This window comes from Pipistrellus hanaki, assembly GCF_964339955.1.
Source record: "Pipistrellus hanaki genome assembly, chromosome: 6".
In the NCBI taxonomy this organism is placed as follows: domain Eukaryota; kingdom Metazoa; phylum Chordata; class Mammalia; order Chiroptera; family Vespertilionidae; genus Pipistrellus; species Pipistrellus hanaki.
Genome location: NC_140508.1, coordinates 36511856 through 36536668, shown reverse-complemented (window position 1 = coordinate 36536668; position 24813 = coordinate 36511856). Strand labels below are relative to the sequence as shown.

At 57.6% G+C, this 24813-nt stretch overlaps 1 protein-coding gene across 1 annotated transcript; it reads right to left on the bottom strand.

Annotated features, from left to right (window-relative positions):
- Position 1: 1 nt before the first annotated feature.
- MYH7B (myosin heavy chain 7B) lies at positions 2-23507 on the bottom strand. Its single transcript, XM_084888544.1, has 40 exons — positions 23308-23507; positions 21751-21857; positions 21421-21564; positions 20743-20899; positions 20415-20442; positions 19207-19303; positions 17199-17222; positions 16952-17044; positions 16756-16819; positions 15457-15555; positions 14751-14854; positions 14467-14605; positions 14082-14200; positions 13847-13996; positions 13513-13683; positions 12225-12404; positions 12003-12135; positions 11843-11919; positions 11362-11449; positions 11079-11196; positions 9264-9387; positions 9025-9161; positions 8033-8288; positions 6879-7121; positions 6288-6464; positions 6036-6181; positions 5542-5632; positions 5080-5469; positions 3918-4044; positions 3712-3830; positions 3426-3622; positions 2936-3285; positions 2625-2749; positions 2400-2515; positions 1610-2006; positions 1407-1532; positions 1145-1315; positions 951-1055; positions 772-867; positions 2-289 (listed from the first exon to the last, which is right to left on the bottom strand). Exons 1-40 carry the CDS (start codon positions 23396-23398, stop codon positions 11-13), a joined length of 5955 nt encoding a protein of 1984 aa, XP_084744670.1. The 5' UTR covers positions 23399-23507; the 3' UTR covers positions 2-10.
- Positions 23508-24813: the final 1306 nt, after the last annotated feature.

Genomic DNA, 24813 nt, shown 5'->3' with positions numbered 1-24813 from the left:
TGGCCTTCATTCAGGGTTCAGCAGATGGAGAGGCGAGCGTCAGGCAGCAGGCTTCACTCCTTGTGCTGAGGGGGGGAGGGTGGCCCCGTGAATTACGCCACCTGCCCCCCCTCCCCTTGCAGAGGCGGGGGGTGCCCCAGGCTGCCCCTACCTTAGGGCCCAGGGCATCCCGAGTCCGTGCCCGCAGCTTGTTGGCCTGGGTTTCTGCTATGTCTGCCCGCTCCTCCGCATCGTCCAGTTCATGCTGGGCCTTGCGGTACTTGGCCAGGTTGGTGTTTGCCTGTTGCTCCTGGGGGCACAGGCAGGCTGGGTCACCCTTCAGTAACCGAGATGGTCGGTCTGGTCCCACCTCATCGCAGAAAGCACCCAGCTTCTCTGTCTTCCACTGTGCTCCCACCACTGCCATGTTCCTCTGCCCCCTCCCCAGCACCACAGCAGGAGGGAAGGGGTTGTGACACCTCTTCAGAGGTGCCCATGTGCCAGACCTGGGCCAGAAGGGAAAGCACATGGGGTCTCCTCAGAGACAGCGCTGGGTCTCACCTCTTGTTGTCGGAGCTGTGAGATACACTCTTCCCGCTGGGACGGGGGCGGGTCGCGAGCTAGGTCCCTGCCTGCCTCCTCACAGAGCCAGCACCGGGAAGCCATGTCCCAGAGGTGGAGGGGCGCTGACAGCTGCTGGCCTCTTGCCTGGGACCAGCTTTGAAGTTGGGTTCCACAGGCATCCTGACCTGGCAGTGCCCGACCCCCGGGGTCCAGGCCCCGTACACTCACCGCCTCCTCAAACTGCCGTTTGTAGCTCTTAACTTTGCTCTGCAGCTTTTCCACCAGGTCCTGCATGCGAGCCAGGTTCTTCCTGTCCTCCTCGGCCTGCACAGGTAGAGGGGACTCGGGTCTTGCCAGGACCAGGCCAGCCTTTGGGCCGCCCCTTTGGAGGTGGGCCTGTCACCCACCTGGTACGCGAGCTCCTTGACCCGGCGCTCGTGTTTCCGCACCCCCTTGAGGGCCTCGGCATGCTTCTTCTGCTCGGCGTCCAGCTCCGCCTCCAGCTCCCGCACCTGTGAGCAGCAGGAGACGGTTCTGACGCCCTGAGCCTGCCCTCGCACTGCCCGCTGTGCGGGGGAAGGGCTGGGACCACCGCACGCACCTTGGCCTCCAGCTTCTGCACCTGCTTCTTCCCGCCTCGGAGGGCCGCTTGTTCTGCCTCCTCGAGCCGTGCCTGTAGCTCCCGCACCGTCTGCTCCAGGGTCTTCTTCATCCGTTCCAGGTGTGCGCTTGTGTCCTGCTCCTTCTTCAGCTCCTCGGCCATCATGGCCGCCTGTCCGGGGTGAGATGGACGGTCGGGGTGACGGGCCCCAGTGGAGGTCCCTTGGGGCTCTGTCCCCTCCACAGCTCCAGCCCAGCCTCACGTCAGTGATGGCCTTTTTGGCCTTCTCCTCAGCTTCCCGCCTCTCCTGGGCGGCCTCCTCCACCTCTCCGCTCAGCTGGGCCAAGTCCACCTCCAGCTTCTTCTTCTGGTTCAAGAGGCCCGTGTTCTGGGGGGAAGCAGAGCCTCAGTCAGCCAGGAGGCAGCCACCCTGCGCGCCTCACCCCCGCCGGGAACTGCCCTCACCTGGGAGTGCAGGAGGTTGAGGCGCTCGGTGGCCTCCAGCAGCTCCTGCTCTGCCAGCCGCCGGCTGCGCTCTCCCTGCTCCAGGGCGGCCCGCAGCTCCTCCAGCTCCGTCGCCAGCAGCACGCCCCGTCGCTCCAGGGCCTGGGCCTGCTCCCGGAGCTCGGCTGCCAGCCGCTGCTCCTCGTCCCTCCCTGCCTGCTCCTCCTTGAGCTGGGCCTGTAGCAGCCGGGTGGCTGCCTGCGCCTCTGTGGCCTGGCGGGTGGCATGGCCCAGCTGCAGCTCCAGGTCATTGAGGTCGCCCTCCATCTTCTTCTTGAGCCGCAGCGCCTCGTTGCGGGCCCGGGTCTCGGCATCCAGGGAGGCCTGCAGGGACTCCACTGCCCGCTGGTGGTTGCGTCTGTGGGAGGGAGAAGACGGGGAGTGTCTTGGCCACCGAAAGCAGGCAGGCACAGCAGCACAGCTGCTCCTACAGATGCCCCAGGAACGCTGGGGACTGAGCCCATCTGGGGGTAACGCCCCTCCCTGATTTCAAGCCCTGTGTGACTTCCTGTCCCCATCAGCAAATCCTCTAGCTCTCTGACGTTCACCCCCAGACTGGACAGTAATCCTGACCTGAGGAAGCTCTGTGCGAGGCACAAACTAGTGTCCCTGCCAGTCTGCACAGCGGGGGCTCAGCAAGCACTGCTCTCCTTCCTTCTCCCACTCAGCTGGCTGGGCTGGGAGGGCCCTTGGCCCTGAGGACAGTGGGCCCTGGGAGTGGTGGTGGGTAGGGATGGCCTGGCCCCCATACCTCAGGTTAGTGCACTCCTCGTCCTTCTCTGCCAGCTTCCGGTCCACTTCCGCCTTGACCTGGGACAGCTCCAGCTGGATCCGCAGGGTCTTGGTCTCCTCCAGCTCCAGAGCCCCCTGGGGTGCAGAGGAGGCAGTGTGGGCCCTGGGGCCCTGAGTGTCTTAAGGGAGGAGGGGGGCCAGGGAAGCAGCGGGTCCATATCCACCCCACCCGTCAGCCTCTGACCTCGGCCTCCTCCAGTGCGGCCTGGAGCTCACTCTTCTCCCCTTCCAGTGCCTTCTTGGCTTTCTCCAGTTCCTGGATGCTCTTCCCGCTGAGGCTGGCATGGTCTGTGAGCTCACTGATCTCCTCTGCAGAGTGGGCAGGGCAGAGGAGAAGGCTGGACTAGTCCTGAGGCCAGTGGGCCCCCTCAAAGCTCATGCTCCAACCCAGGCTGCATCCTTCACCCCTGGGTCCAGGGTGACTACTGCAGGGACTCCCACCGGCCCCGGAGCAGTTCGCTGGCCCCGGGGCAGTTCACTGGCCCCGGGTCCTACCCTGCAGGTTCTTGTTCTCCCGCCTGAAGGTCTCCAGGGCCTCGAGCGCCTCCTCGTGGCTGTGCCGCAGCCGGAAGAGCTCGGTGCCCAGGCTGCGAGCCTCCCTCTGGGCCGCCTCCAGCTCCCGCTGCGTCTCCTCCTCCTGCCGCCGCCGCTCCTCCAGGGCCCGCTCCAGGTGCCGCTGCTTCTTGTCCAGGGCGGCAGCTGCTGAGGTCGCCCGCTCCAGCTCTAGGGTCACATCCTCTGACTCCGTCTGCAGCCGCAGCTTGGCCTTCTCCAGTGAGGAGCACTTGGCATGTGCGGCCTCTACACCCTCCTCTGCCTCCTGCAGCCTCAGGGCCAGCTTCTTTCTAGGCCCCGGAACAGACAGGGGATGGGCTGTGTAGCAGAGTGAGGCTGGCAGAAGCATGGCCCCCACATCTCACCTCTCCCCATCAGGGCTCAGGCACAGGTCACCCTGTGGTGATGGCCTGGCCAGCAAGGCACTTACTTGGCCTCCTCCAGCTCCTCGGTCCTCTGGATGGCATCTGCCTCGTACTTGCTCCTCCACTGGGCCACCTCCGCGTTGGCCTTGGACAGCAGCCGCTGCAGCTCGGCCTGGGCCTCGGCCTCCTCCTCGTGCTGCTCCCGCAGGAGGTCGCAGTCGTGCCGCAGCGCCTGCACGGCGTGGGCCAGCGCGCTCCTGGCCTGCAGGGACCGGAGGCCTCGGTGTCGGGCCTGGCCAAAGGCCCTGCTGCCCACACTGCCCTCTCTCTGCCAGCCAGTGGCCAGCCCACCTTGCTCTCCTCCTCCAGCTGCCTCCGCAGTTCCTCCAAGCTCTGGGTGGCCGAGGCCTTCCCACGGCTCAGCTGGCTGATCAGAGACTCCTTCTCCTCTAGCAGGCGGCTCAGCTCCCCTGCAGCCACGGGGTGAGGCGGCACGTCAGGCTGGCAGGGGGCAGCACCGAGGCCCTGGGATGGCCCACCTGAGCCCCTGGCCTCACCGTTCTCCGTCTGCAGCCGCCCACGCTGGGTGCTCGTGTCCGCCAGCTGCCGTTGCAGCTCCTCCACCTTGATCTTGGCCTCACTCAGCTGATCCTCGTAGGTCCGACACAACTTCTCTGCACTGGCCTGAGGTCCAAGGTCAGAGGTCAGGACACGTTTGTGAATTAGAGGGCGGGATCTACGACTGCCAATCAGACAGGGACCTGGAATGGGGAACTAGAAGGCTAGACCAGGGCCCAGGAATCAAAGAGAGAACAGGGCCCCAAGTTCAGAGAGATTCCAATATTGCTTAAAAGATGGACATCAGGAGTGAGAAGGTAGCTCAGTTACAGCATCTTCCCAATATATCAAGGTTGTGGGTTTGATTCCTGGTCAGATCATATATGAGAATAATGCATAGATAAGTGGAACAATAAGTCAATGTTTCTCTTTCTCCCTACCCGCTTCCTCTAAAAATCAATACCTAGATTAAAAAAATTTTTAAGTGAGAAAGCTGGATTAGTCCTGAGGCCAGTGGATCAGAATGAAGTTGGGATACTAGAGTCTGAAGTCAGGTAGGGACAGAGTCCAGCTGTCAGGATTAGATGGTACAAAGGTCAAAGGTCAAGGTTGGTTGCTGGACTCAGGACAGAGTTTGCGGGTCAAGGGCTAAGTTAGACTTGGACGTTGGGTCAAAAATAACCTGGAGTCAAGACACAGTTTCAGAGTCAGGGTTTGAAGTCAGGACTGTAGTGGGATTGGGGTTAGATGCCAGGTGAATGGGTCAGGGGTCAGCATCTATTGGGGTCAAGATTAGTGTGGGGTCAATATTGGCATGGGGTGGTCAGGGTTCAGCAATTGGAGGTTGAATTGGCCTATAGTCAGGATAGCTATGGAATTAGTGCCTAGGACAGTGTTTCCCAAACTTTTGACATATGTGTGCCCTTCTATAATTTTCGTAACGCTGAGTACCCCTCATATTCAAGAGAACGTAGAATTAGGTGCAGCTAAGCACGGTGCAGTGCATATCCCCACCAAACTCCGGTGCAACGCGTACCCCCACCAAACTCTTCCTGTACCCCTGGGGGTGCGCGTACCACACTTTGGGAAACACTGGCCTAGGAGGTCAGGTGAGGATGCTGAAGGGGGGTCAGAGGTCAGGATCAGGAAGGAGGCAGATACCTTGCCACGGGCCAGAGTCTCCACACTGGTGCCCAGGTCATCCACCTCCATGCGGAGCTCACTCTTTTCCTTTTCCAGCTTCTGCCGCACCCGCTGCAGACTGTCCACCTGCTCGCCCAGCTCGGCCGCGCTGTCCGCCTGCTTGCGCCGCAGGGCAGCCACTGTGGCCTCGTGCCGCAGCGCGGCCTCCTCCAGCTCCCGCCGCAGCCGCCCCAGCTCCGCCTCGCGCTTGCGGCTTCCCTCGCGCTGCCCCGCGGACGCACCGCCCGCCTCCTCCAGCCGCTCGCTCAGCTCCTCCAACTCCCGGGCGGCCTCGGCCCGCTGCTTCTCCACACGGGCCCGGGCCGCCCGCTCTGCCTCCAGCTCCTCTTCCAGCTCCTCTGCCCGAGCCTGAGGACCGCGGGAGGCAGGTCACCTCTGTAAGCCTATCACACTGGCCCCATCCACCCCACCCCCACACACCTGCAGCTCCTTGATCTTCTTCTGCAGCTGCGCTCCCAGGAGCTGCTCGTCCTCCACCCTCAGGTTCAGCTGACTCAACTCGGAGTCCTTCCTGGAGGCCACAGCAGAGCATGAGGCTGCCCTGGTCCTAATTTCCACCAGCCTGCCTGGGCCTCCACCACCACCACCCCTCGCCGCCCCCACCCCCCCCCACCCCCCCACCCCCCCCACCCACCCCCCCCCCCCCCCGTCCAGCACACACCCTGCACCCAGAGCAGCCATAGGTGACCTCAACCCTGCCTTCCCTCTCAAGCCCTGGCCTCAGAGCCTGGTCAGGGTCCTTGGTCCAGGGAAGACAGGACATTGCCACTAGCACCTAAGGAACCCCCATCTCAGCCCTCCATGTTCAACCTCTGCGGTCATGGAACCGGCTAGAGTCCAGGAGTGAGAAGCCCGTGTAGGCTCAGGAGGCCCCTGCTGGCCGGGGGTTGGTCTGCCGCCCACCCCAGGCCTACTTTTTAAGCTTCTCCTCCAGCTGCTGCTTATCCTGGGCAGCATCTGTCACCGACTCCTGTGTCAGCTTCAGGTCGCCCTCGAGCTTGCGCTTGGCCCGCTCTGTGTCCATACGCAGCTTCCTCTCCTGCTCCAGGGAGCTCTCCAGCTGTGGGGGGGAGCGGGGGGCACAGACATGCTCAGCCGCCAGGCCCAGCCAGGCACCCTCCCAGCTTCCCGGCACCGCCACACGGCCCTCTGCTGCGCCGACTCACGTCCTCCACCTGCTGCTCCAGCCGGAGCTTGGCCTTGGCCAGCGCGCTCACGCGGTCCTCCTCAGCCTGCAGGTCGCCCAGGACCTGCTGGTGGGCCTCCTGCAACGCCTTCTTCTCCTTGGTCAGCCGAGCCACCGACTCGTCCAGTGCTGCCATCTCCTCCGTCAGGTTCTTCACCTGGGCCAGGGCCAGGGCCCGGGTCAAGATGGGGATGTCCCTCCCACACTCCAGTCTGAGTAGCCACCCCTTCCAGTGAGCAAGTCACTTCACTCTGAGCCTCACTTTTTCATCCTCCCTGAATGAATGCCACGGAGCTGTTGGAAAGGTTCAATGACGGGCGGTATGCGAAGGCACCCGGGGGTACAGAGCTGGGGGCTGGGGTTCCCGTGCTCAGGGAGCTGGCAGTCCAGGATGGATGATAACTGCTGGCATTTGCAGAGCACCCGCTCATGCCAGGCCCTGCGGTGAGTGCTAGCAGACTAGTTACACAGTGAGTCCTCGCCCACCCTAATGGGGTAAGCACTGCCGCCTGCCCAGGGCTCCACAGCAGGGCCTGGCAGAGCCAGGAGGGGACCTGCGGCTGCTGCCCACCTTGTTCTCCGTGGCTTGCTTCTCCTTCTCGGCTTTGGCCAGAGTCAGCTCCAGGTCGTCGATGTCCTTCTTGAGCTCCGTGCACTCGTCCTCCAGTTTGCGGCGGCGGGCGGCCAAGTCGGCGTTCACCTCCTCCTCATCCTCCAGCCGCTCGCTCAGCTCCTTCACCTTCCCCTCGAGCTGCACCTTGGACTTGATGAGCAAGTGGCAGCGCTCCTCAGCGTCTGCCAAGTTGTCCTGCTCCTAGAGGGAACGGGAAGGGGCAGGGTGGAGGCAGGGCCAGGTAAGCCAGCAGGGGGGCACCATGCTGGGGCCTAGAGAAGGAAGTTCATTTGTCCGTGCGAAGGTTGGACTCCGCTGGGTCCTGGGACCACGGAACGCCTATGGCCTGCTCTCGCCCTGAAGGGGGTCGGTGGGATGAGGGCTTAGGTGGAGGGATGGGCAGGGGCAGAATGACACCTGCAAGAGGGGAATGTTAGGCTGGGGACAACCCAGAGTGAGGCCCAAAGGAGGCCTTCTGTGGAGGTGGGTGGGAGCAGCGGACATGCGAGCCCTGCACAGCTGTGGAGTGGCTCTGGCGTTCCCTCCCACCTCACGGCTCCCTCGCTGTGCCAGGCTGCCTCACGTTATCCCGCACCAGCAGGTGAGTTTGGTGACCACAGGCCCATCTGTCTTCCCCTCTGTGTATCTCTAGAGCTAGCCTGCCACTCAGGGGACATGAAGGATTTGCTGAAGGACAGAGTGGCTCTGTAGGCGTGGGGAGATTCTGGACCCTCGATCCCTGCCATCCAGTTATTACTGTTACCTGTGACCTGGGTTCCCGTGGGCCCTTTGCCAGAGAAGGGAGCACAGGTCTGTCTGTTTCAGGGACAGCAAGGAGGGGAGAGCTGGGGAAATGGGGCTCCACTGCAGCGACAGCGGGAAACCGAAGTGACATGGGGGTGGGAGCACAGGACACATGGACAGACAGCCTGTGGCTGGGCAGGCTGGGAATGGAGGAGGCGAGCATGGACATGAGCCCACAGCCTCATCTTGTGGCCCGTCTGGAGAAGGGAGATCAGGGAAGGCTTGGGGCGTTTCCTTGTAGCAGTCTGGGGTTCCCTGTGGCATCAGGTCCCTGAGGGAAACGCTGTCTCTGTCCCGCCCCCACTCACTGCCTGCAGCTGCAGGGCCAGGTCGTTCTTCTCCTGGGTGATGCTGACGTGCGTCTCCTCCAGCTCCTGGCGCTTGGCCTCGGCGGTGGCCAGGGCCCCTCGCAGCCCCCGGAGCTCCGCCCGCAGGGCCGCCAGCTCCTCCTCGGCCTGTGCCGAGCGCAGCAGCGGCTTCATCTTAAAAAAGAGCTTCATCCATGACCAGTTCTTGACGGCATTGAAGGCACGAATGTTCCACTGGATGGTGAACAGGGCATCCCTGGGGAGGGGCAGTGACAGGTGATCACTCTTGGTGACAGCCCTGTGTTCCCTGAGCACCTCCCCTGGGGCAGGCCTTCAGGGTGTGATCTCTCTCAATCTCCCCAAACACCCTCTCACGGAGGTCCTGACGCCTCTGCTTTGTAGGTGAGATTGAGGGAGAGGCCAAGGTCATGCAGGTGCCTACAGGGAGGGGGCTCACAGCCTCGAATGTCCTAGTGGCCCTTGCAAATGTCCTAAAGACACCAGGAGGGGTAAAGCCACCTGCCTCTGGAATCAGACCCCTGGACTCACATCTCCACCTCCTGCCTTCCATCCCGCCCCCTCCCACTGGCCAGCTGTGACAGGATGGCTCTGAATGGAGATAATCGCAACACCCGTCTTAGGACCATCCCATCCTTTAAACAAGATAGTGCACATACATTCTCCTGCCTGGCATTGAAGTCATAACACTGTGGGCCAGGCTCTGGGATGGCCTGGAGTGGAGAAATAGGTGTTCTTACCCCAACTTTTGAGGTGACAAAATGGAAGCTGGGAGTTGAGGGGCACAAAACAGAGCCTTACCCCTCAGAGACACCCTCACTCCCATAGGGGTAATCTGACCCACAAGAGAGTATGACTGGGTGCTCACAGGGGCCAGGCATGATGCAAAGTCTGGTCCACACAAACCCTCATTCACTTCCCTGAATGGACAGAAGTCCCACCAAAACCCGGCCACCCATTTCCGCCACACCCACCTGCCTCCAAGCAGGCGCTGGTACTCAAGGCGCATGAGGCGGCCTCGGCCCCGTGCCTGCAGCAACGTCAGGACCTTGGCCAGACGCTGGTCACGCAGCTCCTCCAGGATGCCCAGGAGCCCGGCCTTGAAAAACACCTGGTGGGTAGGGCCACAGCTGTAACCTCCACCCACTAGCACGTCCCCTGTCCAGTGTGACCACCCACACCTGAGCCAGCCCTAACTCCTTTGTGCCCTGACCTTGGTGTGGCCAAACTGGTACTGGGTGTGGTCGATGTCCAGGGAGCCCAGCAGCTTCTCTGTGGCCTTCCTGCTGTCCATGAAGGTGTCATCAGGGATGGCACCGGGGTTCAGGATGCGGTACCTGGGACAGCAGGGAGAGCTGGTGAGGAGGGGCTGGTGAGGAATGTTCCTGGAACTCTCCAGAGCTGGAGCAGAGTTCAGTGGGGCACATACTGAACCAGTTGGCGGGAGGTGTGTGTGGGGGTGGGGAGGGCAGTGTGAGACTAGGAGGCAGGTGTGTTCTGCTGAGAAATCCCGGTCCCATTTAAATGCAACCCGTAGAGAGGTTCTCTAAGGGGCTGCAGTGCTTACAAAGGCAGGCGGCACTTTTGTCATTGTTTAAGAGGGTGAGATGGTGGAGCACATCTCAAACTGAAGGAACATTTGGGAGAGAATTCTAGCCAGTACGCGGACACATTGGCATGTGTGCACAGGGTCGTGCAAGTCAGGTTGGCTGTGGCCACACTGTGAAGGCAAAACCTGAGGAACACCAGCCTGCACCAGGGGGCTGACGAGGAGAGCAGGCACTGGACGATGGGGTATTTCCAGCGGGACGCTGTGCATTGCTGCATATTCATCCACAGCCACAGGATGTAAGGCGCTGAGAGGCCCGAGTGCCAACTGTGTTCTCGGGTGGTGAGGATGGGTCCGCGCAGGGTCAGCAGGGGTAGGCGAGGTTTAAAACGGGAGGCTGTGTGTGCGCGGGAATAGGGAGAACATGGGAAATTCCTGTACCTTCCTCTTAATTTCACTGTGAACCTAAAACTGGTCTAAAAAATAAAGTCATAATTAAAATTAAAAAAGGATGATGTTACAGACTTATTCCTATCAATAAGGAACAATCTCCAAGACATATGGTTAGCCTGATCGGCGTGGCTCAGTAGTTGAGCATCAACCTATGAAGCAGGAGGTCATGGTTCGATTCCCGGTCAAGGGTCAGGCACATGCCAGGGCTGCGGGCTTGATCCCCATTGGGGGTGTGCAGGAGGCAGCCATGAATTACTCTCATCTCCCTTCCTCTTTGAAATCAACAAATATATACATATATTTTAAAGACATATGGTTACATGAAAAAACAAACCCACAGACTCGTGTATGTGCACATGCACATGTCCATGTACAATATCTGTACATACACATGTCAGCATGGATGGCCAGTTACTTCTGGAAGGGGCGGGAACTTGGGCTGTTAGTGGCTCAACAAAACCAAACTGAGGAAGGGAGGGGAGGAGCTAAGAGCGCTGACTGGGTGCTCATGAGGGGCCAGGCATCATGCAGAGTCTGGTCCACACAAATCCCCATTCAGTTCCCAAATCTGCATCTAGCTCTGGCTGCCCCATCGCCAGACTAAAATCCCGTCTCACCCAGGACTTCCCTCTAGGACATCGCTGGAGACATTTCAAATTTATGTGTTCAAAGTAGGGACCAATCCACTACCTCCCCCAAATAAAAACCCTGTTTTGGTTTCTCAGCAAACCTACAACCAGCTTCCCAATTGCTCAAGTCAAACATCTGGGAGTCACCACCCTTGTCTTTTCTTTCTGATTCTGTTTCCAAGGCCTCAGCCACCACCTCTCCCGCTGGACTCCTGCCCAGCCGCCTCCCCAGTCACACTGCATCCTTCCCAGGGACAGGAATTGTCTGTCTGACTCTAAAATGTGTGCCTTTCTCATCCCCTCGGAGGCTCGTCTCCACCAGGGTGGAGGGCAAGGGGAAGGTGTCCGTGTAGGGGGAGCTGGGGAGGAGCCGGGGCTGGGCCAGGAAGACCCCCACCGTTGCCGGAAGTCAGCGTAGAGCAGCCTGTTGGGGAATCCTTGGCGGCAGATCCGGATCCCCTCCAGGACCCCATTGCAGCGCAGCTGGTGCAGCACCAAGAAGGAATCCATGACCCCTAGACGGGTGGGAGTTAAAGGAAAAGGTCAGAGACCTCGTGCCTCAAAGAAAGACCAACAGTCCATATGGGGGCTCTGCGGAAGGGAAAGATCCAGCTCCCAGTCCACCCTGGCCCCTCCCGCCATGTCCCCCCGCTACCACGCACCTAGCCCAGGGGGCCTACCTGGGGTCTTGTTCTCATTGGGGACAATGCAGCGGACAAAGTGAGGCTGTGTGGCCCGCAGGTTGGTCATCAGCTTGTTGAGGTTCTCCTGGGGGTGGGGAGAGGGGAGAAGGCACACAGGGCAGGGAGGCAGAATTGGAAACCGCAGTGGGTCAGCCCGCTAAGGGCTGGGGGAGGGCCCCTCCGCATGCCTCCACACACCTGCCACTCTTTCCCGTGACCCTCTGCCCTCTTCTGCTCGACTGGGTCCCATCACCACAGTCTTCACTCCCCACCCAGGCCCCCTCAGGCCCCCAATCCACCCCCAAACCCTGCCCAGGCAGCGTGGGGACGGGAAGCAGCACAGACTTGCTGTGATGTTCACGTGGAGAGGAGTTAAACATCACTGCAAGTCTTAACGGCCGCCCGCCCAGGGTGCAGGGAGTGAGAACGGGCTGGAGGCCAAGGGGTGAGGCCTGCACAGGCCCAGGCAGAGCCTCACCTTGTGCAGCTGGGACACCGTCTGGAATGACGCTGCCTTTTTACGCTTTTCTTTCACACCAGACTTCGGGGGCTCGGCTAGGAGAGACATGGGGACCAGTCACTCCAGGGACATCACTCCGAGTCCCCACACAATGGCGATCCAGTCCCCTGGCACGTACTGGAGCAGGAGCCTGCATAGTTCTCATAGAGGGTGGCCAAGAGCTTATTCTGCGACTTTTGGAAGATGGGGACCACGGTCTCATTCAGGGGATCCTTGTTCTTCTCCAGCCAGCCCACGATGCTGTAAGGCACCTGGCGGAGACCAGATGGGTGCTGAGCCAAGGCGGAGAAACCCAGAGGGGGGAGAGTCGTCAAGAGCCGGGGTTCCGATAGGCACCTACCACACCCGCATAGTGGACCACCTCAAAGTGGGCCTGGTATTTGCGCTTCTTGTCGGGCTTCGGCTGCTGGAAATTGGGCGACTTCCCGGCGTGGTTATCGTAGAGCTTGGCCCGGAAGCTGGCGTCGGAGGCCTTGGGGAACATGCACTCCTCCTCCAGGATGGACAGGATGCCGAGCGGCTGGGCACAGGGCACCAGATTGAAGGCCCCCCGTTGTGCCAGCCCATCCCGGAGCCCCTCCTCCAGGAGCCTTCCCGATGCCCCACCGCAGCCACCTGCTCAGAGGGCAGAGACCATCCTGCACCGGGAGCCCTGTCTTCTAAGACAGAAAAGACACTTTGGCTCCATCCCTCTTCTGCACAATTCGCAGCTCTGAGCTGTCCTCTTTGCTCATGAGAACTGTGCAAACTCAAACTGGCATCTCTGTACCCATCAGCCCCCAGCTCCACGATCTCTCACACACTCACAGGACCAGTAAAAAAAAAAAAAAAAAGCAGCCGAGTTCAAATTTTGGCTTCCTGGGTTCAAACTTACTAGCTATGGGGCCCTTGAGCCTCCCTAAGCCTGTCTCCTAACCTGAACGCATAATATGTGCTGCTTTAACAGTGAAAAATGAACAAAAAACTGTCAACCACCTAAATAAACTTCCAACAGGAGATTCCAGAAAGGCATTGTCTGAAAACCACCTGCTGCGTGAACTACTGCGCCTTCTTCAGTGTTCAAAGTTCAAACCCATTTTAGATAAAAAGAGGCGATCCGAGTGTCTGAGTGCACACCGATGCCGGGGAACTAAGCAGAGGGCCAGGACTCCGGTGTGTGGGGGTGAGGAAACACTATTTCCCCTTTACTTTCCACTTTTCTGGTTTTTCTTTCTCCCATTCTTTGCACAATGGGGAGATTTATATATTGTAATGATTCACAATAAATAAACAAAAAGCAAACATCCTGCTCCTCTCCCAGGGCAGTTCTGAGGGTCCAGTGAACTTGTGGCTGCAGTAGGACCTTGTGAACTTCAAAACTGTGTCCACCCATGAGGGGCTGTTGTCAGCAGTGCTGGGATGCACACTCACATTGCTCACACAGTCACCAACATGCTTTTACAGTCTCCAGCACACCTATCACACACATGCACACATTCCCATTCATGGCATGTACAGAGATGTATTCAGAGCTATACACAGGCCCAAGCTCACTTCAACGCACAGTCACACACTCACATGCGCACTTGCACATGCTCACTCACTGCACCCACACCCTCCCGCTGCAGTGAGCTTGCGCCAGGCTCCACCTTCTCGATGAGGTCGATGCAGGGCTGCAGGTCCAGGCCGAAGTCGATGAAGACCCAGTCAATGCCCTCCCGCTTGTACTCCTCCTGCTCCAGCACAAACATGTGCTGGTTGAAGAACTGCTGCAGCTTCTCATTGGTGAAGTTGATGCACAGCTGCTCGAAGCTATTAAACTGTAGAGGGAGAAAAGGAAAAAAATAAAACTGCAGAAGGGCTCAGCAGGACCAGGAGGCCCAGAGAAGAATGGGAATGGGTATGAGTTCACCCTGCCCCCAAGCAGAAGCCCAGGCTCCTGCCCCCACCCACCCATGGCCCTGGGTGTGGGCCTGCCCTCACCTCAAAGATCTCAAAGCCAGCGATGTCCAGGACCCCGATGAAGAACTGCCGGGGCAGCTTCGTGTCCAGCGTCTGGTTGATCCGAGACACCAACCACCGGAACAGCCGGTCGTAGGTGGCCTTGGCCAGAGCCCCCACGGCAAACACCACCTGAAGGTGGGGGGATGCTGGGCTGGGACCGGGCAAGGAGGACCCTCCCAGCCGTCCCGGGTCAGCCGGTCTGCGAGCAGCTCACCTGCTCCACGCTCTGGCCCTTGGTCACGTACTCGTTCCCCACACGCACTCGGGGGTGCAGAAGGCCTTTGAGAAGGTCCCCGCTGTTGACTCCCATCAGGTAGGCAGCCTTGTCAGCACCTGGCAGGGTACATGGGTGGGATGAGGAGAAAGAACTAACAATTAGAGCACCTGGGGCTCAAATGGCCTCGGCCTGGCATCGGGGAGGGGAAGCTAGCAAGGGTCAAATGCAGGGTCAACAGTTTGTGCAGCTCAGGAGGGTGAGGGTCTGGCGTTGAGTCAGGGGTAATAATCAGGCCAGTTAGGACTGGGGTCAAAGACTGTGGACAAGGGTGAGGGCTAATGGTCACGAACAGGACTTTGGGATCAGGGCCAGGGCCCCTCACTCTCGGTGCCATCGGCCTCAGCCTGCTCCTCCCGCTGCTTCTGCTTAAACTTCATGTTTCCGAAGTGCAGGAGGGCACCCACAATCTTATAGCAGGCACACTTCTCGTCCACACTGAAGCCCAGGATGTCCATGGCGTGCTGCGGCAGGGATGGCAGGATCAGAGGAGTCTGGGCCCCTCCAGGGTCCAGCCAAGCTCAGGGCACTGCAGCTGCTCCCCAATCTCCACCCAGCGTCACAGGGCCCCCACGCTACAGGCGCCCACTCTGCTCCCACCCGACATACGTCAGTGGCCATGAGTTCCTCCCCGTCATCCATGTTGTCCACGGTGATGACACCCTGGCTGCAGAAGTGGTAGTCGTAGGGGTTCACGGACAGGAGCAGCATGTCTGGGGAACACAGGCCAAGAGGGTGGGTCCAGCTGTGTTCAGCTGGCTGTCCTCCTACCCCATCCCAGCGTGGTGGATCCTGGGGGCCAGCCCTGCAGGAAAGTCTAGGGCCTTCCTAGGACTTCCCCATCCCCAGTCCATAGATTCTCTTTCCTTATGCTTCTCTGAGGCATGAGCCCGTCCCTATGTCACATTCATCCCTCCACCACTGTTCATGGCCACCCCTCTGGTCCAGACCCTGTGCTGGGGCACAGCAAGGACCAGACTCTGCCCTCAGGGGCTTGCAAGAGAGGGGAGCTGGCCTAGACAGAGCCATTGGCCCTTCCTTGGGCTGAGCAGGGTCTCTCTAGCCTCAGGACCGCAGGAGGGCCAGCTTTACAGAAGCAGCAGTCAGTTCCCTGCATGAGAGAGGGCTCAGCAATAACCAGAAGTCCCAGGGAGTGGGAGGGGACAGAAGGGACTCAGAAGAAAGACAGGATGTCACAGACCCCAGAAGAGTGAGGAAACAGACATCCCAGGGCCTGGCCTGATAGGGGCAGGCAGCTCTCCCTCCCTCCCAGTCCTATGTACACCCCTCCTCCCCCATCCATCCTGGCCCTTACCCTGCAGCTCTGGCTTCTTCCCCGAGAGGATCTGGTAGTAGACGTGGTAGCCACGCTCTCCGGGCAGCTGGAAGATCACCCGTGACTTCTCCAGGAGATCTGGGGGAAAGGGAGGTGCAGGCTACCATCTTCTGCACCTCCCCAGAGCGGGGCACCCAATAGGGCTGAAGGGGCAGGGCAGGGCTGTGGGTGAGGGGCAGGGGTGTGTGTAGAGGCACTGCCTGTATACATCAGCATGCACTAAAGTGTGTCTCTTGCCCCAGTGGATCGAGCGTTGGCCTGCGGACTGAAGGGTCTGGGATTCGATTCCAGTCAAGGGCATGTGCCCAGGTTGCAGGCTTGATCCCCAGTGTGGGGCATGCAGGAGGCAGCCAATCAATGATTTTCTCTCATCATAGATGTTCCTATCTCTCCCTCTCCCTTCTCTGAAGTTAATAAAAAGAAAACACACATAAAAAATATAAAGTGTGTCTCTCCATCTTGCATGTCACAATGTGGGAATGTGTGTGTATCCCCATGTGTAACTATGTGTGGGTATGTGAATGTGGGATCTGTGTGGGGATATTCATCTGCCCATTCTTTCATCTCTGCTTTCATTCCTTCACCCACAACCCCTCCTTCCTCCAGAGCAGTGCTGGTGTGTCAGCGTGTGTGTGGGCAGAGCTCCATGTGTCTGCACGTGGTCAGTCGAGGCATGAATTATGCTGTTCCCTGCCCATCACCATATGTCTGTGCTTATTCATCAGGATCCGAGCAGGAATCCCAAGGTGGGGAGTGGTCAGTGTGGCGGACCCTCTGTGCATGTGGCCTGGGCACCTGGTGTCTGTGCAGCTGGACTGGGTGAGACGGATGGAGGGGCTGCCAGGAAGAATGAGGACTCGATGTGTAGATGTGAGTCTGGGGCAGGATGGGCACAGGCCCACCCTTTAAGACCAGAGAAAGGACTAGAGTGGGGTAAGGGCCCAATCATAAAGAGCCTAATGACCAAATAAGGATTTGGGTCTCCATCTTAAGGTGATAAAATCCAGAAAAGATTTCTATGCAGGAACACAATGTGGTCAGATTAGTATCCATGAAAAGGTCATTCTGGCTGGAAGATCCAGCAGAGGAAGGGAGGCTGGGAGACCACATGGAGGCTGGTGGAATGCTCCAGGTAAGAGCTGAGGGGCCTGGGCTGGGCCGTGGCTTGGGATGGAAAGCAGTACCTGAAACAGGGAGAAGCCAAGGACTTGAGGGGTGCTCCCTCTGAGCAGAAAGGCCTCTGCCCGCCCCCACCCTCCCCGCCTCGCCCAAACTCACAGCTGTCAATATCTGAAGATGCCAGCTTCCCCGAGGGACCAAAGTGAATGCGGATGAACTTGCCCTGTGGGCAGGGGTGCAGGCTGAGTCAGAGGGCCCGGCCATGCTGCCCTCTCAGCTGAAAGCTCCCACCACCCGAGTCTCCCTGCTGCCCCTCCCTCTCCCCCCACCCACCCTTCCCACCGCGGCCACTCACAAAGCGGGACGAGTTGTCGTTCCGCAGGGTCTTGGCATTGCCAAAAGCCTCCATGGCAGGGTTAGCCTCGATGATTTGATCCTCGAGGGTACCCTGGGGGGTGAGGTATGCTCACTGACTGGGACCCAGAGCAGCCGCCGTCCCAGGTAACAGCCCATCCCAGACACCTCTGGCTGGGAAGGGGAAGGGCAGGTTCCCAGGACCTCATCATTGTTGCCTGGCCCACTCACTGTGGTCCCACACTTACCCCAGTCTTTGTGGCCGGAAATTGCTGGGGGAGAAGGAAGACAGTGTCAGAGGGTGTGAGGTCTCACCAGGCCAGGGTGACAGTAGTTAGCAGGGCAGCGATGTTAGCACCCCCCCCCCGCCCCGCCCCCGCCTCACCCTCCCAGGGCCGTTGCAGGAGGACTGCTAGAAAGTAGGAGCAAGCACGGCAGGGGGCTGAGTCTGGGGGAGTCTACAGTTAGCAGCCCTTCCCCTCCCCCAGCTGTCTCTGGCCTCTTCCATGTCCCATCATTTCCCACATTCCAGGAAGTGGCCCCTGCCCCAAGCACTAGAGGCTCCTGCCTAAAATCCTGTTCAGAGCAACAGCTCAAATGCCCCCTCCTCTAGGAAGGCTTCCCGATGCTTTATGGCTGGAAGAGATCTCTGTCACCTGAACCTTCGTACCCTCACCTCCGTGAGCCCTTCTCCACACCTCTCCTTCGCATTGTTTCAGGCACATCTCCATGGCACAGTTAACTTGTACACCGGCTATTATTTAAAACGGCCCTGCCAGTGCCTACTATTACCCTACTTTGCAAATGAGGAAACTAAGGCTCAGAGCAGGGAAGTAACATACTCAAAGCCAACGGTAAGTGGGAGAGAAGGCACTGAGCCCAGGCATCTGCCTCCCAGCACCCACAGCCACCCATGTCTCACCTAGAGAGACTTACTGAACTGAGAGGATCCCCCCACTGTCCTCTCCTGGCCTCATCCTTGTCTTCCCTCCACTTCCCTTTCCTTCTCTTCCCTGCCCTGGGTCCTGGCAGCCCGAAAGAGGCTGCTCCAAAGCTCTGGCTAAGATTATGTGCCATTTCCCTCCTGCCTCTGTCCCCCCAACCATCTCTCTGGGGAAACTGAAAGGGAGAGAAGGGAAGAATGGATTCTAAAGTGAGTTACCATGCCACCAGGGGACTTTGGTTATTCTCTCACCTCCAGGAGCCCAACTGACACAATCCCCAGAGACATTGCTGGGGGGACAGAGGCAGGAGGGAGCCCATCCCTGGAGTCCTTTCTGACCAGAGGCCTCCCTGCCCCTACCCTGCTCACTCTGGCCTCTTTCCACCCACCATTCCTATTAGGGACCGAGCCCCCACTTTCTGCAGCATCCTCACATGGGGTTTGGAAAATGGGGTGGGGAGAGGAAGGAGGAAAGAGTACCAAAAAGTCAACAGCAAAAACAAAACAAGAACAACCACCACAACAACAAAAAAACCAAAACTGAAATAAAAATTTAAAAAATCAAGAAACTCAAATGGGGAAAAGAAAAAGGCAAAAAGAAAAAAGGAAAAGAAAACTTAAAGTGGAGAAAAGAAAAGAAAATTAGAAAAAAGAAAAATGCCCCAGAATAAAGCAAGGCTCAACAGGACCAGGAAGGGGGACTGAGTGGGAGGCGGCCTTGGGCTCTGGAAAGAAAAGGCAGAGGAACGAATACTGTATTTCAAAAACGAAAACAAAACACTGGCCCCCCATTGTATCAGAAATTTTCAAAAACCATACAGCTATCAGGGGGTGCAAAACTGCCCCCTGCCCCTGCCGTTGGGAATGCTGCCAAGTGCCTCTGGCTTTGGCTAAATGCCGCATAAGCCTGCTTGTTTGACTGACAGCAGGTAACTCTCTTTGGTGCATGGAAACCAAAAAAAAAATCATTTCTTAGCAAAAACGGCCTATTTGGTAAACTCTCAAATTATGAAGGTCACCATGTGAGGGAAAAGCTACATAAAAAGTTTGGGAACAGCGACGTGGTCCCGCCCCTCTGGGTTACAGATGGAAACACAGAGGCCTGGGACTGGGTGGCAGAGCATAGCGGAGGTGGCCATAGCTTCTTTGGTCAAGCCTTGCTCAGGCCAGAGTCCCCCACTAAGGTGGAAGGCTCAGGCGGGGCTGGAGGCTCTGGGGAATCAACATAAAAAGAAAAAAAAATGGGGGGGAGGAGACAAAAAGAAAAACAGTGAGAAGCAGTGGTGAGCAGCGCCCAAGTGGGCGAGTCTTACGGCCTTCTTGCCTGGCCCGTCTCCCAGGGCAGCGACGATGGCAAAGTACTGAATGACCCGCTTGGTGTTAACCGTCTTACCGGCCCCCGACTCTCCGCTTGGATGACACAAACATACGTCACCAATGCCCACCTGGCCACTCCAATTCCTCCCACCCCTCAGTGTCCCACTCACCAGGCAGGGCCCCTCTGCCCTCCCCAACCCAGCTCCCAAGTTAGGATCCCAACTCAAAAGACAAAATCTAGAAGAGATCAGCCCTCAGAGGCATCCAGATGTTTACAGAGCAGCAGAGCAGGCCCGTGTAGATAGATCATACCCCCCCACACCCCTGTGAGACGAGAACACACAATGCCACCGTTTACTAAGTGCAAATTTAGTGCCAGGCACTGGGCCAAGTGCTTTCTTTACTTGTATTGACTCATTTAATCATTTAAGCCTTAGAAACAAAGATCAGAAATAAGACTCAGAGATAAGGAGAAGGTAAGGAGGAGAAAGTGTAGGCACCATCATCACCCCCAGTTTATGCATAAGGAAATGGGGCTCAGAGAAGTTATGTGACTGTCCCTGCTGTTGCCAAGTATGTACATTAAAATGCTGACTCCTTGTAGCTCTGGCAGGTGGGTAGGATTGTTCTGTTGTTACTGATGAGACTCAGAGGCCTAAGGACATCAGCAGGAAGAAGTGAACACAGAACATGAACCCAGTTCTATCTGGTTTCAAAGGCCTTGCTCTAAAACCAGGCTGCATGTACACGCACACACTCATACACCAACAATGTCCATATCGGCTTGGCTGGACATGAACTTGGCAGGTAAGAATTCTATCATTTTCCCATGGAGACAAACAAAGGATTCGAAATAAGACCCAGAGATAAGGAGAAGGAAGGAGGAGGAACGGAAGAGGAATGCCCCGTTCTCCTTAAGCCAAACTCAGAACTCCCAAAAGATCGAGGTGGGAAAGATTCCAGGCCCTGGAAAGAGGGGCGATCAGGGCTGGTGATCATCGGATACGTGGGTATCCCTTTCCTGCTTACTATCCATAACCCAGAATGGAGGCAGAGAACATGCTCTAATTTAGCTCCAGGTGATAAATTTAGCTTAGTCTTGCCCTAAGCACTTTAGAACCATCCCTGGGCTATGATTTTAGTTCCATCCCTTCCTGCCAGAAGGCTAGTAATTCCCACCCCATCCCCAGAGCCGCACACTTACGTGATTAGCATGGACTGGTTTTCTCGGTCTGGAGGAATGGGAAGGAGATACAGAAGTTAGCCATGAGGGACCAGCCACAGGTGGAGCACATTGGTATCCATGGCATAGGGCAGCCCCTCCACCAACCAGAGCCAGAAATGGGAAGGACCAGATAGGACCCTACAGTCCGCAGGCCAGTTCCCACTGGGGAGACAATGGCTATGCCAGGGTGTCCGGCAGTATCATAGGGCAATGCAAGTGGAGGGAAGGGGTCCTTTAAAGAAGTTTCCCTGTAGCTGGGGTAGGGGTCTTGGGCGGGGAGAGGAAGAGGAGTCCAGGCAGCCCTTACTTCGCAGCATATCATTGTAGGCATTATCTGCCACCGCATATATGTGGGGCGGGGCCTCCGAGCGGCGCTTTCCCTTGTAGGCGGCCACCACGGAGGGCGTGTAGACCGGGAGCCATTTGTAGGGATTGATGGTGACACAGAAGAGGCCCGAGTAAGTCTGAGGAGAAAGCGTATAGATACTAGGTTGTTGGAGGCCAAGTTCCCATTCCCATTCCCAGGCCCCAGCCCTCACAAAACTATGACCTTTGCAATATTCCCCAAGAGTCACTTAACTATGCCACGTGATACCCTCTGTGGCTGCCTAACCCCAATCCAGCCTTAGCTCCTGCCCACAGCCATGTCCCCTTCTCCATGGCCCCACCGGGAGCCTCGCCCCCACGCTGAAGCTCCGCCACTACACTCCCAGAGCTGCAACTCCAGCACCATCTCTATCCCTGTCTCAGACCCTAGCCCCACTTCTACAGCTTCATGACATCACCCTGCTCCACCTCTAGCCCCGCCCCACTGCACAAGCCCCTCCCTACCCCTTAGCCCCGCCCCCTTATACAAACCCCTTCCCCTCTCCATAGTCCTGTCTCCTTAGTCCAGTCCTCATGGCGTTGTGGCTCTTCCTCTGACCCCGCCCCAACCATACCCATCCCCTCCACACCCTTGGCCCCTCCCTGACTCCTGGCTCACGTAGATCATCCAGCGAGCATAGCGCTGGCGTAGGTTGTGCAGCACCGAGGCTTCGTTGAGGTGTGTCATCATGGCCATGTCCTCCAGCAAGTCAAAGCGGGGCGGGTTCATGGGCTGTAGCTCTGCTTCCCGCACCATCAGCATCTGCCAGGGAGGCCATATAGTGGAGTGGCCGGAGGGCGGGCGGGTATTCACTGACTTCCACCTCTCACCCCTGTACCCTCCCAGACCCCCTTTCATACAGACAGCTGGCCAACAGCTGCATACTGGGAGTATGGGGGGGGGGGGAAGAGGTGGAGGAGCTAACACCAGGGAAAGGGGCAGCCAAACCTTCTGGTCTTTGGTCTCCACATTGACTCTGCCCCCAGTAGCCTCTGACTTGACCTCAGCCTCCACGTAGGCATCCTGTTCATCAGGTACCCAGACCCGCTTCTTCCCTAGGTTGAGAATGGCCCAGGCACACTCAGAGGCTGGGGTTCCATCTGGGTTTCCCAGGCCATGTCCATAAGCTGTGCCCCTCCCAGTACCCCCTCTGCCAGGACGCAGGAATACCCAGAGCAGATCCTTCCAGACTCAGGCTCCTGTCAAGGCAGAGCTGGGAGGGTCTCTAAGGATCTTCCCAGGGGATTCCCTGATGGGTAAGTCCTTCGCTGCCCCGATTACACACTTGGGCTCAGATTCCTGCTTCCGCCACGTGTGCCCTGTGACCTCAGGAAAATCCTTCATCCTCTCTGGGCCTTTCCTTCAATAGCAAAATATTGTGGGCATATGATTTTAAAGGTGACTCCACCTCCTCCATTTCACTGAAGACTCAAACACAGGTCTCCTCACTCTGTGTCTTGTATATCTTCCTGCCTGGACGGCTGGTCCCAGAGCTTCAGGGAGCCCATATGTCTCGCTGGTTAAAGAGGGACTCAGGCTGCAGCCCACCGGGTTCTGTTCCCTGTCCTGCCACTTACTAGCCAGGTGCTTCAATCAGGACCAGCTACATGACTTGTAGGCCCCAGTGTGAAAGTGCAGATCCCTTGTTTAAAAAATAATTAAAATTTTTAAGATAGGCCCTAGATGGTTTGGCTCAGTGGATAGAGCATTGGCCAGTGGACCGAAGGGTCCCAGGTTTGATTCCGGCCAACGGCACATGCCCAGATTGTGGGCTCAATCCCCAGTGGGGGGCGTGCAGGAGGCAGCCAATCAATAGTTCTCTCTCATCATTGATGTTTCTCTCTATATATCTTTCTCCCTTCCTCTCTGAAATCAATAAAAACATATTTTTAAAAATTTTAAGATGGTGACAGAGTGTTAAATCAAACATGAGGCCTTTCTGAGATCAGTGTTCTCTTGCAGATGCAGAGATAGCACACCCATGAAACTGGCCCAGGCCCTGGTCCCCACCTCCCCAGGTTGTTGAGCTCTTGCATAGAAAGTCATCTGCTCTGGGCCTGGCACACAATGGGCACTGCCTATTGTTATTATTGTCCTATGAACAAACCAGGTCATAAATAGTAGTCTTTATTCCTGTCCCTAATAAACAGAGGCTTTGGCTCTATGGAAAGCACTAAAAATAGCTCCAGCACAGGTTTTTTTGGACATGTGGAAGCAGCCTGCACCCATACCAATCACTCTCACCTCAGAGGCCGCAGGTTCTAGCCACGGACTGCAGCTCTGATACTGTCCCATTTTACAGAGGAGCAGACCGAGGCTTGCTCACCAACAGTGATGCACACAGACCTTAGTCTCAGGACCCCAGACTCTAAGAAAAAGGTCCAGGGCTAATGCTATCAGGCCAGGGTGCATGCTCCTTCAGCCCTGAGCTCAGTCACCCTCCCCACTCCTGGTCTAAGTCCATAAAGGCGTCTCTGCGGCTGTGGCCCCTCTGCCTTCACTTACCATCCCATGCGACAGTGTGCACCTTCATCATCTCCGGGTAGCCCTGGCGGAGGTAGCGGGCGGACTCCCCGAGTTCACTCACATCCATCATGGTGGCAGTGCTGAGAGGTGGAGGATGAGGGACTAGAAATCTTGGAGGTTTAAGGTGGTCCAAGACAGCAGGCACTGGAAGATGGCAATGAGAGAGGAACTGAGGAACCAGGGGCCCCAAACTGGGGCATGATCCAACAATCCATAGGACCCAGGTGATTTCCTGGGGCTCCTCACCTCAGTCTCCCTGGTGAGCCCCCAACTCCCCCTCCCTCCCCCCCACACACTCACTCAAACATCAGAGCATCCTCTTCCACAGTATGAGGAGACTCATACCAACCCATAGGTACCCACACCCACTGGCCCACCTGTACTCCCTTCAGCTCCAGCCCCAGCCCTGATCACCCACCTCAGTACCACGGTGAGGGCTGGGAGCTGGGCTCCCCCTTTTATTGCACCCGTCAAGGTCAGCGCGGAGGAGAGCTATGTCAGCAATCTCCACGTGTCACAGCCCCCCCAGCCTGGCCACAGGACACAAAAGTCAAATTCCCTTTTATCTCCACCAGCACAGCCCCTGGGCTATTTTTACCTCCCATTGTCAGGGGAGCACAAAGGCTGAGGAGAGACACTCCACTGAGAGACAGGGAGGCTGGGATTCAGAGACTGACATGGGTAGGGACAAAGCAGTGAGAGATTTGGGGAAACTGAGGGGCTTGAGGAGAGAAACTGAGTCAAAGGGAGTATCATATACCCAGAAAAAGACCCACAAACTCCAGAACTCTCGGAGCGCAAGGAGACTCGGAGAGGGGGAACCACGGAATGCCCTCTGGGACGATTTAGTCCAACTTTCTTTAACATCCAGGGAAACTGAGGCCCAGAGAAAGGAAAACGCTGACCACATTTCACAGATAAGCAGTGTCAGAAACCAGGTCAAAAAGAGAAGCAGAGAGAGTGAGACATCCCTCTCCGAACACCTAGATGCTGTCTCTTTACCCAACCTTTAGCCCCACCTCCCTGGAGTCCCCTGGGGAAATTACACGTAAAGAAAACCAGACCTGGGACCACAGACATAAAGGAATGCTTTGGCTGAAGAGAAAGGAAATGGAGGAAATTTAGACCACTTAGGAGCCCCTTCATACTCTGACACCCAAGATTCACAGGAAGCCTACTTCCCACTCTTAGCCCCCTGCCGCACCCTTTCGACAAGGGTTGTGGGTGCTGGCACTCAGCTCGATGAGGGGTTTTGGAATGCGTCAGGGCACTTCCAGGCACTCCTGTCCATCATCCCGTTCAGGCCCTGGCGATACCACAGAATTTTAGTCAGAGAATCAAAGGATCCAAGAACCTTAGACACTGGACACCCAGACATTGGACACACTGTAATCCCAGAGCCAGGATTACAGGCAGACGTCAGGCTGAGCTCACACAGAGACATTGTCTGTACCAACAGGATACCAATTCCAAATACACAGAGGT